Here is a 15,823-nt window from a genome sequence, read left to right on the forward strand (position 1 = left end):
ACACTGTAGCAGTGCTGTCAGTGTTTAGTGATGAGTGGACTCTCTGCGGTTATTCTTTAAGTGCAACACAGACCTTCCCATCGCAGTGATGTCCTATCTTTTTCAGGTGCGAATATTTTGTGCATGTACAAGATGGGCATGTGAACACACCATAGGAAACAAATGGTTCCATCAAACGTGCTTTTTTTTGCATACATAGGCGTGTGCAAAAAATGCTCATCTGACTTCACCCTTAATGCGGAAAATTGGCTTCTACACTATTGGTGTATTTATTGCCTTCCTCTGGATCGACATTGATGGATAATAGGCTGAACCAGACGGACATATATCTTTTTCCAGCCTTCCGTACTATGTTACTATGTTGCAGCAGAATAAATGGAATGTCAACAGTTACCTTTGCTTTTCACATGGACTGTGCATATGGGCCTGCAGCAAAGAGAGCAGTTCAGACCATTGATCTCGGCATTAGCTAATTCAACGGTGGATACAAATAGCCTTGTGAATACTGGTTATCTACAAGCAGATGCCCCTTTAGGAACCATTATTGGACAATGGTATTTAGATTTACGTTTTTTGGAAAGTGTAGTATCAGAGCTGACATGTACATCTAAAGTGATACTCTATTGCAAACTATCTTTTCAGATTTTTGTAGTGGAGGGGTAAATTTCCAATGAAAGAAAAATCAGCAGAGGCGATAACTACTTCTTGCAGTTTGCATTTCTTTCATCAGTCTGCGTATTCTAGTAATAGTCAGATGTCTTGGCAAATTCAGAAAATAACATGCATCAGATAATCAGCAAGTTTTGAGCACAAACTTTTAATCAACAGAAGTAAAGGTGGACATTTATTGTTAGATAATATTAATCTTGTAAACATTTCCACAGGAGGTAGAATACAATAGGTCCTGACTGTCAGGTAAACTCTAGTAAACGGATACTCTTTAGGAACAATAAATACAAAAGTGATATAATACAGATATTTAAATATGAATCTATATTTACAAATAGACATTTACAAGTATACGATATGTACATCGGAAAAGCAATATTACCATGGTATGATATGGCCAGCTGATACTTCATTTAGTGGAATGTACATCTCAGATATTCACAACGGTTATTTTTTTTTAAAAAAGGCCTGTAAATTCATGGATTAATCTGTTGGATAAAAAACCTATTCCAAATGCGTATGTATTTTTCTTGCCTGGCTTCCAAAACACAATGGGGTGGAGTACAGGACAGGGAAGCAAACAGATAGGGATCTTAATACAGAGATGATAGTCCGATTTGCTGTAGTGCTGCAAATATACTCAAGTTTGGTTGCCCCTTCTGGTTCTCTCTTTATCAGCTCACATATGAAGTCATAGAACATCTTGTTAACTGCAATATCAGCAACTACTATTCATTGGAATTTATTTGGGATGTCACCAAGAATAGTCATAAGAAGTAGTGCTATTATTGAGTATGCTACACATCGGGTTTGTGCAACCTTCAGAAAAAATGTGCTTTTGTTTCTACACTCAAATCCATATAATTCATAGTAGTGAAAACATTTTGACATTTTTATATTAGATTTAATTTCTTTACCTCCGGTGACACACAGTTATTTAAAACAAGACTGGAAGATTTGGAAAGTATCTCAACAGAAAATTGGAATGGTTTTTTGGAAAAATTTCTATTTACCAAGTTTAAACAAAAGTTACAAGCGTGTTCCCAGTCTTTAATAGGCCAAAATTGCTCTGGGAGGTAAGGTAGCTAGAAAACTGTTGGGCATTGTTTATCTGTGTAATGTATTAAGGTTTCAAATCCCCTCCATCCCTGGACTGCTTCCGAAAGTAGAATTTCAGAAACATTTCTCATGAGATCAGAAATTTCTGTTTTGGGTGAAATTCCACTCAACAACAACAAAGCCGATGCATTTGTAATCATAAATCTTATCATTATTCTTTTTCACAATATTTCTGCCTTATTGATCTGCAAGTGTATTACAACGATGCTGAATCATGTGTTTCCTGAAGCAGCTCCCATAAACACTGTGTTGATAGGAGGCAAAGAGGAGACCATTTCCCTGGCTTCACTAGCATCTACAGATCCTTGTGTGGCATACTGTCCAGATGGTCCATACATGCACTGAGATGTGGTGCCTGATACTGCACCCTGATTGCCAGAAGCTGTAGATCAAAGACAGAAGAGATTAAATTAGACAGACTTCATAGGGCGTATTTCCAGAGATTGGAGCATGGGAATATAAGAGTATGATACATAAATCTGAGACATAAAAAGGCAGCAAATAATAATTACTAAACAAATAGAATACCTTTTATGCAGAGTTATGTGCAAGGGTTGATTAAGGTTACAATGGGCCCTGGCCTGTATGAAGATTGTGGGCACCACCAAGATAAGTTTCTTAAATGACCTGACACAACATATATACAGTATCAGAACCAAATGTACTGCATTGATACGGTACCAGAACCAAGTTCACTGCTTAGATACAATATCTAGAACCAAGCTTATGACATAGATTCAGTACCAGAACCAACCTTACTGCATACACTGTTAGAAACAAACTTACTACATAGATACAGTTCAAGAACCAAGCTTACTAGATAAATATCTTACCAGAATTGAGCTTATGTTTGCCTATGTCAAAGAAATAATATCCACTGCCAGTGTAAAAAAACAAAACAAAGTAAAGATGGGTTCATCAAGAGCAGCATACTAGAGACATAAAGAGGGAGATTTATGAAACTGTCTAAAAGAAAAACTGACTTTGTTGCCGATAGCAACGAATCATAGAGCTGTACTGTGATTGGTAGCTATGGTCAACAAAGACGGCTTTTCTTTCTTAGATTTCCCCTATACTTTTTTTTTAAAATCTGTTTTTATTGAGATTTTCTTTTTCAGTAAATTATCGTTCAACACAAACTGTCATACATCACAGGATAGACTATTAACATAGAAAACATGGCAAGCTTTGTATCCTGCTTAACTCATTTAAAGGGGTTGTCCCGCGGCAGCAAGTGGGTCTATACACTTCTGTATGGCCATATTAATGCACTTTGTAATGTACATGGTGCATTAATTATGAGCCATACAGAAGTTATAAGAAGTTTTTCACTTACCTGCTCCGTTGCTAGCGTCCTCGTTTCCATGGAGCCCGTCTAATTTTCGGCGTCTAATGGCCAAATTAGCAGCGCTTGCGCAGTCCGGGTCTTCTTCTTTTCTCAATGGGGCCGCTCGTGCAGGATGCCGGCTCCGTGTAGCTCCGCCCCGTCACGTGCCGATTCCAGCCAATCAGGAGGCTGAAATCGGCAATGGACCGCACAGAAGCCCTGCGGTCCACCGAGGTAGAAGATCCCGGCGGCCATCTTCAGCAGGTAAGTAAGAAGTCACCAGAGCGCGGGGATTCAGGTAAGCGCTGTGCGGTGTTCTGTGCGGGGGGGGGGGGGGGGGGGTTGAAAAAAGAAAACCCGTTTCGGCGCGGGACAACCCCTTTAACAGAATAAATGTTAACTAATTGTCTCTATCATTGGTCCGCTTTTCATTTCTCGCCCTCGATGGGCGACTTAGTATGTTAGCCTATCTGCTTCTGACTAAATGAAAGGAGGACCAATCCTATCTAAGAAAACGAAAAAAGAAAAAAGGGGGGGTGGGGTATGTTGGATGGGGTCAAAAGGAATATTAGGCGAGTAGATTCTGGGTAGTGGGGAGGGGGGGGGGGGGATAATGGGGGTATTTTGGTAGAGAACTGCTCTTCCAGTCGTCCACCTCTTTCTCACCTTGACCATCAGCGACTCGGTCCTCAGTTCGATAATATCATGCCTGCGGGGTTAAACACCTGCATCTCTCATCTATACGCACTTTGTATAAGTACAAATTGCAAGTTGGCATCTGCAAATTACACCTAGGGGATTCTCCTGGGTTTTTCTGAAAGGGGAGGCTCACAGCTCGTCAAACTCCATTCGGGGACTGTGACCTGCATCCCCTTCTCAGTTTCCCCAAGTAGGCCAACGGAATAAACCGTATTCTAGCCGGTGGTCTTATGGGGTCCTAAAGTGCACGCTTCCACAACTCCCATTTTTTGATAAACCTCTCGTGAGTACCTCTTTTCCAGCTGGTCAGTTCTTCCAGGTTATACAAGAGGTCTACCCTTTCCCTCCATTGGCCCAGGAGGGGGGGTCTTTTGTAGCCATAGGGTGGGGATCAGTGATTTAGCTGCATCAAGCATAAGAGCAATCAGACTGTCCTTCATGGGGTGGAAAATATCAGCCGGTCTCCCTAGGAAAATAATTTCAGCTGAGAGGGTAAAGTCTTGTTTAATGCTTTTGATTACCTCCTCCACTCCCTTCCAGAAATGGGTGAGAACAGAGCATTCCAACCAAATATGTCTGTAGGAACCCACCTCTGCGTCACATCAACATCTTTCATGTGTGGCCAGGTTATGTTCATACAGCCACTGTGGAGTCCTATACCACCTGGAAAGTAATTTATAATGACTTTCTTGGAGAAGAACGCAGGGCGAGAACCCAAAGGCGATTCGGAGGATGAGCTTTATTTCCGTCGTCGTGAGGGTGACCTTCAGTTCCCTTTCCCACGACGTGAGAAATGCGGGTTTTGAAACTCTTGGGGGGGGGGGGGGGGGGCAATAAAGTTCCACAGGTTATTTTTGTAATAACTTTTCGAACGCGGTGTGGGGTCTACTCGATCTGAACTTCTTTTGGAAGTTAGCAATCATTTTTGAAGTGTGCGCTTTTTGCAGAAAAGATAGCTTTAGGTCCGGTTTCAGTGCTTGGAACACTTCTGACTCTTTTGTTGGTTAAGTTCTGAATATCCTCTATTTTGAGGTGGGAAGTTTTTCCCAGATGCTTCTGGTTGCCGGATCTAAGGGGATTTTTAGTAGAGCTCCTATCATTTCCACTGGAGCCATCGGAGAGGGGTCAGGCGCCAATGTATTGCCCAGCTTCTCCCAGACCTCGCAGGGGCCCCTCGTCAGTGGGCTTGAGTTTCTAATTTTATTTAGGACTCTTGCAGGGTGCCATAGATCCACCAAAAGTGTCTCCCCATGGGATGTTTTCGCTAGTAGTTGTAAGAGTGGGTCCCGCTTTGGGTTGGCCAGATCAAACCAATAACTAGGCTGGATTGATCTATAGATATCCCGCAAACAGGGTAGATCTATGCCACCCTCCCACCTCCTCTTTATCAATAGGTTCTGAGCTAAACACTGTCTTTTCTGTTTCCATATATATCCTGTGAGATTTCCCCTATACTTTTTACGCAGTATTCCTGGATGTGTTTGAAGGTGTGAATCTAGACAAAATTTGATTGGGTTCGCCCTTACGTTAATATTTCCGTCATCCAGATCCATCATAGGAACTGAATCATGAAAATAACTGAAGGGTTGAAAACGACACTTAACTGATATGGACAGTGCTAGGCAGACCACACCCGCTGCCACCTGCTATTCGGAGAAAATGATAGTAGCCATGGCTCTGTTCCAGATCTGCACCGGAGACCCCAAATGGAGCCTCCAACAGATGTAAACAGAATCTTACGCCTCATTCACACCAGTATATGTGCGATCAGTATTATATGTGTGTTTTTTATGCATGTAATATAGAGAGCTGAAACATCATTGATTTGCATTGGAGGTTTCAGACGTCTTTTTTTATGCACATAGAAAAAAAAGGAAGCATGTCCTAGTTTAGTCTGTATTACAGACCAAAATAACCCATAAAGGCCCATTTACACGGGAGGAGTGTTGGGCAAACAATGTCCGACACTCGTCACTGTGTGTCCTCGCTCCCGTGCTCCTGCATGGGAGCTACTATTGCTGGCTCACTCACAGAGTGGCCGATAGGGGGGCGGGGCAGCTGCAGGAGATTTCTCTCCTCTCGCTCTCCACTGACATAACATAGCGGCCGTTCACTACTGAACGACTGCCATTTACACTGAACAACAAAAAATATATTTTGGAATGCTTCCTTATCTTCATGAGTCAAATCTTACTAATTTTGGGGTGAGAAAAATGAATATGACAAAGAAAAATTTTTATTAGTTCTAGTTTCTGTGATATTCAATAAGTGGAAGCATGTTATTTTAAAGGATTAAGAAAAATGATACATAATTACATATGTTAACAACATTGAAAGTGCATTTGATATTTTTTTTTAATGACAGTTACATTCTAAATTGATGGAAGAATTCCTGGCGGGTGGTTCGGTGTGAAGAGAATCACGTGGTGACTTTATGAGATCGTTTTCTATTGGCTTGCCTCACGTGAGGGAGTTCTGAAGCATCGCTACTAGAGATGAGCGAGCACCAAAATGCTCGAGTGCTCGTTACTCAAGTCGAATTTTCAGTGATGCTCGAGAGTTCGTTTCGAGTAACGAACCCCATTGAAGTCAATGGGCGACTTGAGCATTTTGAGCAACATTGTGTATGACTGGTGCTCCGCTAAGGTTTTCATTTGTGAAAATCTTAGCAAATCACCAAAGTCAAGTAAAAAACACAGAAATGGATAGGGCAGGCGAGGAGCAACATGCAGGGCTGCATTTCGGGCTCCGAGGTCTCACTATTAAGCCACAATAGTGGCAAGAGTGAACCCCCCCCCCCCCCCCCGCACTGTCAGCATAAAGATCGTTCTCTGCCACAGCTGTAAGCCATTCCCTGGAAATGAATTAAAAGTGATTTAAAAAACAAAAAAAATAGATACTCACCTCCCTTCAGCTGCCGGGGCACAGCAGTGTCTTCTCCTGCTGTCCCCTGCACTGTGGTGCTGAACTGTTGATCTATCACCAGCCGGGGATTTAAAATCCCCGCCCGCTGAATGAGCTGCCTCTGATTGGTGAGGCTGTGACCAATCAGAGGCAGCTCATTCAGCAGGCGGTGCTGAATACTACTCAGTGCAGTTCAGAAGAACTGCCGGCCAGACGCGGCTGAACTCCGGCTGCAGCGGAAAGGTGAATATACTTTTTTTTTTTCCCGCGCGCTAACATCGTTCCTCTCTGCCACAGCTGTTACAGCTATGGCAGAGGAGAACGATCTTTATGCTGACATAAATATATATATATTTTTTTTTTTTACACATCTTAGGATGATTTTCAGGTAAGGACTTATATTTTTAAGCCCTTCCCAAAAATTCATCCCGCGCTCGCCGGCAGCCCATTGCTTTCAATGGAGCCGGCTGTATAGCCGGCTCCATTGAATTCAATGGTCAGTGCTTGTTTAATCGAGACGAGTACCGCGTGGTGCTCGTCTCGAGTAACGAGCATCTCGAGCACCCTAATACTCGAACGAGCATCAAGCTCAGACGAGTATGCTCGCTCATCTCTAATCGCTACACACAGACCAGCAATAATCCGCAAGCATTGCTTCATTCCAACGGCCCTGATATCTTTGTTCCATTACAGAAATATCCTGGTGGAATCTGTCTCCATGTTCATCACTGACAGTGCCACAACTAAGAGAAAAAAAGTCTAGGAGGGAGTGGAGAACATGGATTTTAAGGGACATGTTGCATCCGAGTGGATGGTATTTTTCCAGAAGTGCTGTCACCAACTGAGTGTAGTTATCATCTCTTTTGTTGCCTAAGAATCCATGAATAACGCTCTTTAAGGCTTGCCAAGCTTCAGTTTCTTTTCCCTCCAAAACTTGGTCAAACGCAGGATCCTTTACAAGCTGTCGAATTTGTGGGCCAACAAAACTACCTTCCTTGAAGGGGTTGTCCCGCGCCGAAACGGGGTTTTTTTTTTTTTTCCAAACCCCCCCCCCCCCCCCCCCCCCCCCCCGGACTGCGCAAGCGCGGCTAATTTGGCCATCGGAGGGCGAAAATTAGTCGGCTCCATGGGAACGAGGACGCCAGCAACGGAGCAGGTAAGTATAAAACTTTTTATAACTTCTGTATGGCTCATAATTAATGCACAATGTACATTACAAAGTGCATTAATATGGCCATACAGAAGTGTATAGACCCACTTGCTGCCGCGGGACAACCCCTTTAACCTTTGCATCACTCAATCAAAGAAATTTGCCTCTTAAGTACTTAAATGCCTGTCCTTCCTGGTTCATAGCTTTGACAAAAAATTTCATTAAACCCAGCTTTATATGAAGGGGAAAAAGAACAACATCTTTTGGGTGCACGAGATGTTCGGCATTACATATTTCTTGGTAGAGTCAAGATTTCTTGCAGGCCAGTCCACTTGTATATAATCTGATTTCCTATCCTTACTGTCCCACATACATAAAAAGCAACAGTATTTAGTGTACCCCAGTTGCATTCCTAAGAGTACAGCGATGACTTTTAGATCGTCACAGATTTTCAAGCGGTCTGCTCTTTTTTAGTGCTTTTTAATGCCTCTCATCACCCATTACAATGATGAGGTGCATTAAAAAACGCTGGCAAGTGCAATGGAATGCGTTCGAAAATGTGGTTTCAAATGTGCCGTTTTGGTAACGCATGACAGAGCAGCCTAAGAGCAGTCAGCAGATTTTAATAGGGGCAATTTAGGTGGCCATGCTCCCCATATTGCCCCTATTGTAATTCAATATTAACATCAGCTGAAATAGAAGCTCAGCTGCCGTTTTCACTGCACTGTACACAAGCTAATCTTTTAATGTTAACAAATGCCCCTTTTACAAGGAAATTGTTCTTTTTTGTTTCCTAAACAGTAAATCAATATGCATGAGCCTTACCCACTGAATTGCGGCCCAGGATAGGTGGTGATGAATCCGTATAGTAAGGTCCCATTTGTTTTCTTCCACTGTCATCTAATATATGAAGTGGATCTTGGATATCATTAAATGAATGCAGAGGTCGAATGGAACTAACACTACTAATAACCGATACATGCTGATCAATCATAGAACTAAGCCGATGGGATTCGGAATAGTTTAAATGGTTTCCAAAATAACCTGTGAAGAAACAAAAAGGTTTTACAGTTTGGATGTGTTCTATAGAAGCCAATTTTATAAGATAGCTGTGTCAGAGGTTATCCAAAAGGTTTCAAAAACTATATTTAGGTATTCGTTGCATCAGGTTTGTCTGGCCAGACATTTCCCCAACTGCTGCACAGAATGGGCTAATCCATGTGGGATCTGCTACATCATCATGTGCAAATCTGCAGCAGAAGACCATGGTTCAGCCATTGTTTTTCCGTTGCGGATTATGAAGCGGATCCACAGCAGATTTCTTGAGCTACAGATTCCACTGTGTGAACAGGGCAATATACCACAAAGTTAAAACTTGGCTATTTTGGGAAATATCATGGATCATGATATGACTAATTCATAGGTACAAGCTATGCTCCAGGACTGACCTGTCACACACCCATTCTGTCTTTCGACATTGGTAAATGTTTTACTTACCTGTGTCCATGCGCACAAGCACAATTCATAAGTGTCCATATTGAGAGAAATAATGCCAATTTCATAAATACAGCACGTCACTTACAGTAGGTCAATTTTCATTACCCTTTTAATCCAGAGGTTAAGTTACCACATTTTGATAAATGTACCCCAAAGACTTGCTCTCCTGAAACTTTCTTTAGTATACTACTAGTTAATTTACACAACAAATGCAGCACGTTTTCTTCCGGTATTTTGTGCCTTATCTGCGACAGAACCTCCGACCAGAGGTTATGACGCCCATGTCAAACCACCCTCACTTTCCCAATAGGAATGATGTTTTACTGCAATTTAGACTTATTGTACTATTGTTTAAATAAAAAGGTAAATAAAATACAAGGTGTGATAATAATAGGGGAAAAGAAAAAGGTGTCAATATGCATTTTCTGTTTTGTTTGAACGGAAGTTTGCAATAAAAAAAAAAAAAAAAATTTAAAATTTAAATAAAAAAAAAAAAAAAGAAAAAGATTTTCTAAACTACATTTGCCAGAATTACAGCCCAAATTGTGGCATGCCTTGCACCACATGATGTCCTTTAGACACTTTCTGTGTCTTTGGGGCCCTTTTACACAGGACAATTGTTGGGCACTAAAGAGTCAGTAGTCCCAGCAATAATGGATGATCGCTTAGTGAATGTAGGTGGAGGGGGCCGGTGATCACGGTATTATTGTACCTTGATGCCACCAGGAAGTAGTGCTGGAGAGAGAGAGAGCACTGACAGCCTGTGGACGCCACTAGTACCTCATTAGCTGCAAAGATGGCTCCCCTGCAGGTCCTGGAAGGTGAGTATTATTCTCCCCTCTGCTCCCGGCCAAGAGTTGTCATGCCCGTTGCTGCTGTCAGTCTGACTGGCTCCCGGGCCACATGTTAACCTCCCCGATGCTGCGTTCACTTTTCCAGCCTTCCTGGCCATTACATTATCTCCCCTCTGCTGTTCTCCGTTTGCCACCCCTTCCCTGCAGCTGATCCACAAGGTAGGTCTCCCAACCGGTGCCAGCAGCACATGGATCGTATGCTCAGCCAGCGGCAGGAGAGTGGCGCCGCCCCGTTCCTTGTTTCCGCAGCGGCGGCTGCAGCACACATGGACATCATGCTGATGCTGCAGCGGCAGGTCAGTGCAGTCCGGCCCTTCCTGGGTGCTGCTGCTCCCAGGTCTCCATCTGCCTTCTGTCTGGAGCCAGCCCACATGGAAGGGGGACCGCACATTGCAGCATTGTGTTGCAGCACACTGTTTAGAGATTAGTGCTGGCCCTGGACTGTTAGGGTTAGGGGTTATTTTCTAGTGAGGGTTACATTTTTAACTGTAAATACTTGCATGTTACACTTGTAAATAGAAGTGTTTACAACTAATGTTACCCTCCCTGGAAAATAACCCCTAACCCTATCCGCCCAGGGTCAGCAATAATCTCTAAACAGTGTGCTGCCAGGACCTTACTGACGTCAGCCAATCAGGAGCTAGGGGTGTGACAGGGGCGTTCCTGCATGCAAGCCATGTCAAACCCCTAGCTTCCTGGTGGCATGAAGATACAATAATACCGGTGATCACTTCTGGCTGCCCACCTCCATTCACAGTAAATTGGCCTTCGTTCGTAGATGAATGACTGCTTGTTTACATGGGCTGATCACCCTTTGATTTTTATGCCAGCTGAAAACGATCGATTAAGAATAAGTAAACGAATTATCTTTTCGGCGTTCAGTCACTGGCAGCATTAACACTGAACAATTATCGTTCAGATTCTCCTGTTCCAGAATCTGAACGATAAACATACCGTGTAAAAGGACCCTTAAGGGGGGGTTCACACAGGGCGGATTTGCCGCGGAAAAAATGTCAGTTTAAAAAAAGTCAGTTTAAAAGAAAAAGAAAGAATGAATGGATTTCCTTGCTGGATTCATTCTTGGCCCATGAGGTACCATTTAAGTTTCATCGGCTACTATTGGATCCAGGGACTGAAACTCTAAACATTACCCCTGATGCAAAGGATTAGATACGTATACATTAATTTTCAATGTGTTTCTTAGATCCCGCTACATTTTTCTACATTATAGTACTGCTCTATCTAAATCAATGGGGGAAAAGCCAAAGTTTCATTGTGCCGTTTTTTTTTAAGGGGGGAGGGGGGGGGGATTAATAAAAAAAACCTGCATGAATCTGTCATCAAACCGATAAGACATCAGTCTTTCATTCTCCATGGATATATTGTTTGATGTACTTCCACCCACAGTGCCTTCATAGTGACCCAACAACAGTGACACTCACTGTACCCTAGGGTGGCCCAAAAAACTCAACTTTCAACTACAAAGCAAGACGCCCCCTAATTCTTTCCTTTTAGCAAACCTTTATTTGGGGCAGTTTCAGGTTCTTATGTCTACGATAAGGTTCTGCTCAAAGACCATGAATTTTCAGACTTTTTACTAAAGACGAAGAAGAAAAACAACTGTAGCTTCAAGTCGTAGAAGCAAATCGCAAGGCTGTTCCAACACACATTACCAAGAAGTCTGCGGTCCAGTCCTTAAGCGCTGACTGACAAGGATTTGGATCGTCATTTTGATTTTATATATTTGGAGGTATTTTTGGAGGAACAGCACAAATGTGTAGATTGTCAGGACAAATGCCATTGTCAATGTTTTAAAGTATATTGGTTCTATTGCAAAAGCAAATTGTTAATATTAATGCTGTAGCTGGTGTAATGAGAAATCTTGCGCATAAGCGCCATTTCTCATAATATACATCAGTTTAGCAACTTGGGAAGCTGTTTTGCTGTATAGCTGCGACTTTATGTTTTTCCATATCTCTACGGGCCAGCCTGGTGTACCCTCATGTGGCAGTACAGCAATAAAAGTGATATGCACATTTTCACTTTCAACACAGTTGGAAAAAATGCTACTATAGGTAGAATAGGTGACAAGTGACACTGTACCATAGTACCCCATTAAGTGACAAAGTGCCCAGTGCTTGCGTTATACAATTCTGCATAGTGCAGCCTTTATTCACCACACCCAGTAACTTGGTATCCGGCTGGTGGCCTCTCTCTATTTTCAACCGCCTGCAGCTCAGGTAACAGTACCAAGAAATATGGCCTCTTGCCCAGTTGTGGGCACACTTCCAGTCATAATCTTCGATACTAGCCACTCTGCTGTAGGGAAGGACATATGCCAGACGATCGCTCTGGCACTGGCTTCTATCCTGGTGTTACTGCATTACAGTTCTCTCACATCTGTCACACTGTCTCCATCAACTGCACACATTCTTGCCAGCAAAATACCCCTCTAATAGCTGTGCCACAGCTCCACATATATGAACATCCAAAAGAAGAGAAGGGTGGGGCGACTCCTATTAGGGATGTGATCCAAATAGTAAAGTAGTTGTAAGATAGTTAGAATGGTGCTGCCAGTCCAATTACCATCACCATGCTTAATGGCGCATGAAAATGTAGAGGACTGTCCATCCTGATCAGCAAGTGGATCCTTCTCCCCCAGGCCGCACCCCACCACTTTCCTCTGATATTATGTCTGAGGAAGGGGCTGTCTTCCTGAAACGTGACATATGTGATGGCTGTTAAACAACTGATTAATAAAGAAGAATCAGGTTAATCCCTTTGTCTAAATGTGCCTTACATTATAAGGGTTGTGCCTCTAGTCCATTAACTTCTTTCTCTTATGATTAGCACATATATGGACATGGAGTGCTCACACCCTTATGTGCTCATGCTGGTTCGAGGCTACCACCCTAGTGTCGTATTGGTGAGGACATGGTCACTAATTACAGTCCTGAGAACCACTACAGGTCATAATCCAGCATGGGAGCCTTTTGCATAGCTTCGTAAGATTACATGTGTTAAAAGCAAAAGGCTTTCTCCCGAGCTCCACATACAATATAAATGCATACATAAAGCAAAGCACCGTCATGCAAAACACAGAGTGTACTTGAAGCTGCATGTAAACGTTAGATAGCCGTTTGGCCTATTCCTCCTGGCCTCCACATACACATTCAAGTGTGAATGTGTTCTTCATAGTGTGATTGTTCTCAGCAAGAGAGATGACGTAATCTTGTAGATATGATACCTTTTAATGGCTAACAAAAATACATGATGTAATAATAGCGAGCTTCCGAACCAACGCAGGGTTCTTCTTCAGGCTTATGGATTGGATCTGAAGAGGCATGGATATTTATACACACTTATAACATACATACTTATGACAAGGCACAGATATGGATGGGATTCTGCAACAGGACAGAAACTGAAAGCCAGGATGAGATCTCATCGCCACACGATTAAACACAGAAAAAGAGAATTACCTGTGGCCGAGCACTTCTCTAACCGTGGACATGACATAGGAGATATGAGAGTTTTGATATTGAAGGGTGGTTTCAAGTCACAAAACCACAGAAGAATTTGGGAATATAAATTGATAACAACCTTTGACACGCTGAATACTGGGTTAAATTATTCCCCAGGATTTATGCGTGAATGGGAAGTGTGAGACATTATACAGATAAGACCCCCATCAACAGTAATTCAGGGACCATAAACTTTCACTCCCTTATCAGTGTTTAGCTAAAAATGTCAGTGTACCTCTTGTAGCATTTCTAGCCTGCCCGACCTTTCCCCCCCCCCCCCCCCAACAGTAATTTAGGGACCATAAAACTTTCACTCCGCTATTTAGGGACCATAAAACTTTCACTCCGCTATCAGTGCCTAGACAAAAAAAAGTTTGTTTGCTGTTGCAGAATTCCTTTTAAAGGAGATGTCCCGAGGCAGCAAGTGGGTCTATACACTTCTGTATGGCCATAATAATGCACTTTGTAATGTACATTGTGCATTAATTATGAGCCATACAGAAGTTATAAAAAGTTTTATACTTACCTGCTCCGTTGCTGGCGTCCTCGTCTCCATGGTGCCGACTAATTTTCGCCCTCCGATGGCCAAATTAGCCGCGCTTGCGCAGTCCGGGTCTTCTCCTCTTCTCTATGGGGCTCCGTGTAGCTCCGCCCCGTCACGTGCCGATTCCAGCCAATCAGGAGGCTGAAATCGGCAATGGACCGCACAGAAGCCCTGCGGTCCATGAAGGCAGAGGATCCCGGCGGCCATCTTCAGCAGGTGAGTATGAAGACGCCGGACCGCCGGGATTCAGGTAAGCGCTGTGCGGGTGGTTTTTTTAACCCCTGCATCGGGGTTGTCTCGCGCCGAACGGGGGGGGGGGGGGGGGGGGGGTTTAAAAAAAAAAAAACCCGTTTCGGCGCGGGACATCTCCTTTAAGTGCGAACCAATCACATCCATATCTGTGCCTTGTCATAAGTATGTATGTTATAAGTATGCATAAATATTCACGCCTCTTCAGATCCAATCCATAAGCCTGAAGAAGAACCCTGCATTGGTTCGGAAGCTCGCTATTATTACATTATGTATTTTTGTTAGCCATTAAAAGGTATCATATCTACAAGATTACGTCGTTTCTCTTGCTGAGAACAATCACATTTTGCTCTACTGGCGAACACGGTACCAGATCTTTGTGTTCTTCAAAGAGAAAGGGAAAAAGCACTTTGGTAGCAGCTTATCTCCCTAGAAAACAAAAGGATCGGGTACTGGACAAGTTGAATTTCCACATTTCAATCGACCAACATCATTTTTCAGGGAAGAGTCTGGACACCCCGATAAATATTAGTCAGTTGTTTCTTTTGAAGGGGGTGATCCTACAGTTGTATGGGGCTGGTGCTAAGCTGAAAAGACATAAACATGCTGATGCTAGAGATGTGCAGAGAAGTGGGAGGGACAAAAGTCTAGACTGCAGGGTAGTACCCAAAATATCCAACGTTCTTACTAAATCTAGGATACCCAGAAGTTAAAAAAAGTGATAGGCACTCTTTTCTTATCTTCAGAATATCTTACCTTAAAGAAATAGGATGGTGGCTTGGTATTGTATGTATAAAGTGACCCTCCCCGCTCCTGAACCAACCAAGATGGTTGCACTGCTTCTCCGACTAACTGATGGGCTCTATGCATGGGCAGTCTAAGGCCTCATGTCCACGGGCAAAAGAAGAATTAAAATCTGCAGCGGATTTTAACTCTTCTTCTGCCCGCGGATCCGCACCCCATAGGGATGCATTGACCACCCGCGGGTAGATAAATACCCGTGGATCGTCAATAAAAGGGATTAAAAAAAAAAAAGGAGCATGAAAAAATCTGGACCATGCTCCATTTTCGTGTGAGTCTCCCGCGGGGACAGCTCCCGCGGGCTTCTATTGAAGCCTATGGAAGCCGTCCGGATCCGCGGGAGACCTAAAATATGAATAAATTTACCTCTCGCACGCTCCGGATCTTCCCTTCGCCGCGGCTTCATCTTCTCTCCGTCGCGGACGGATCTTTTTTCTTCAAGCCGGCGCATGCGCGGGGCACGCAACCGACGTGCCCTGCGCATCC

The 15,823-nt window shown here is 43.2% G+C and overlaps 1 protein-coding gene across 1 annotated transcript in view; it reads right to left on the reverse strand.

Annotated features, from left to right (window-relative positions):
- Positions 1–887: 887 nt before the first annotated feature.
- The window catches only part of RFX6 (regulatory factor X6), a 98,734-nt gene continuing 83,798 nt past the window's right edge, over positions 888–15,823 (reverse strand). Inside the window, exons 18-19 of the mRNA XM_066590997.1 lie at positions 8,694–8,912; positions 888–2,170 (exon numbers count right to left, since the gene is read on the reverse strand). Coding sequence (XP_066447094.1) covers positions 2,001–2,170; positions 8,694–8,912 — 389 coding nt within the window. The 3' untranslated portion in view covers positions 888–2,000. The remainder of the gene's footprint in view (positions 2,171–8,693; positions 8,913–15,823) is intronic.

Source organism: Eleutherodactylus coqui, chromosome 1 (assembly GCF_035609145.1).
Source record: "Eleutherodactylus coqui strain aEleCoq1 chromosome 1, aEleCoq1.hap1, whole genome shotgun sequence".
Taxonomy (NCBI): domain Eukaryota; kingdom Metazoa; phylum Chordata; class Amphibia; order Anura; family Eleutherodactylidae; genus Eleutherodactylus; species Eleutherodactylus coqui.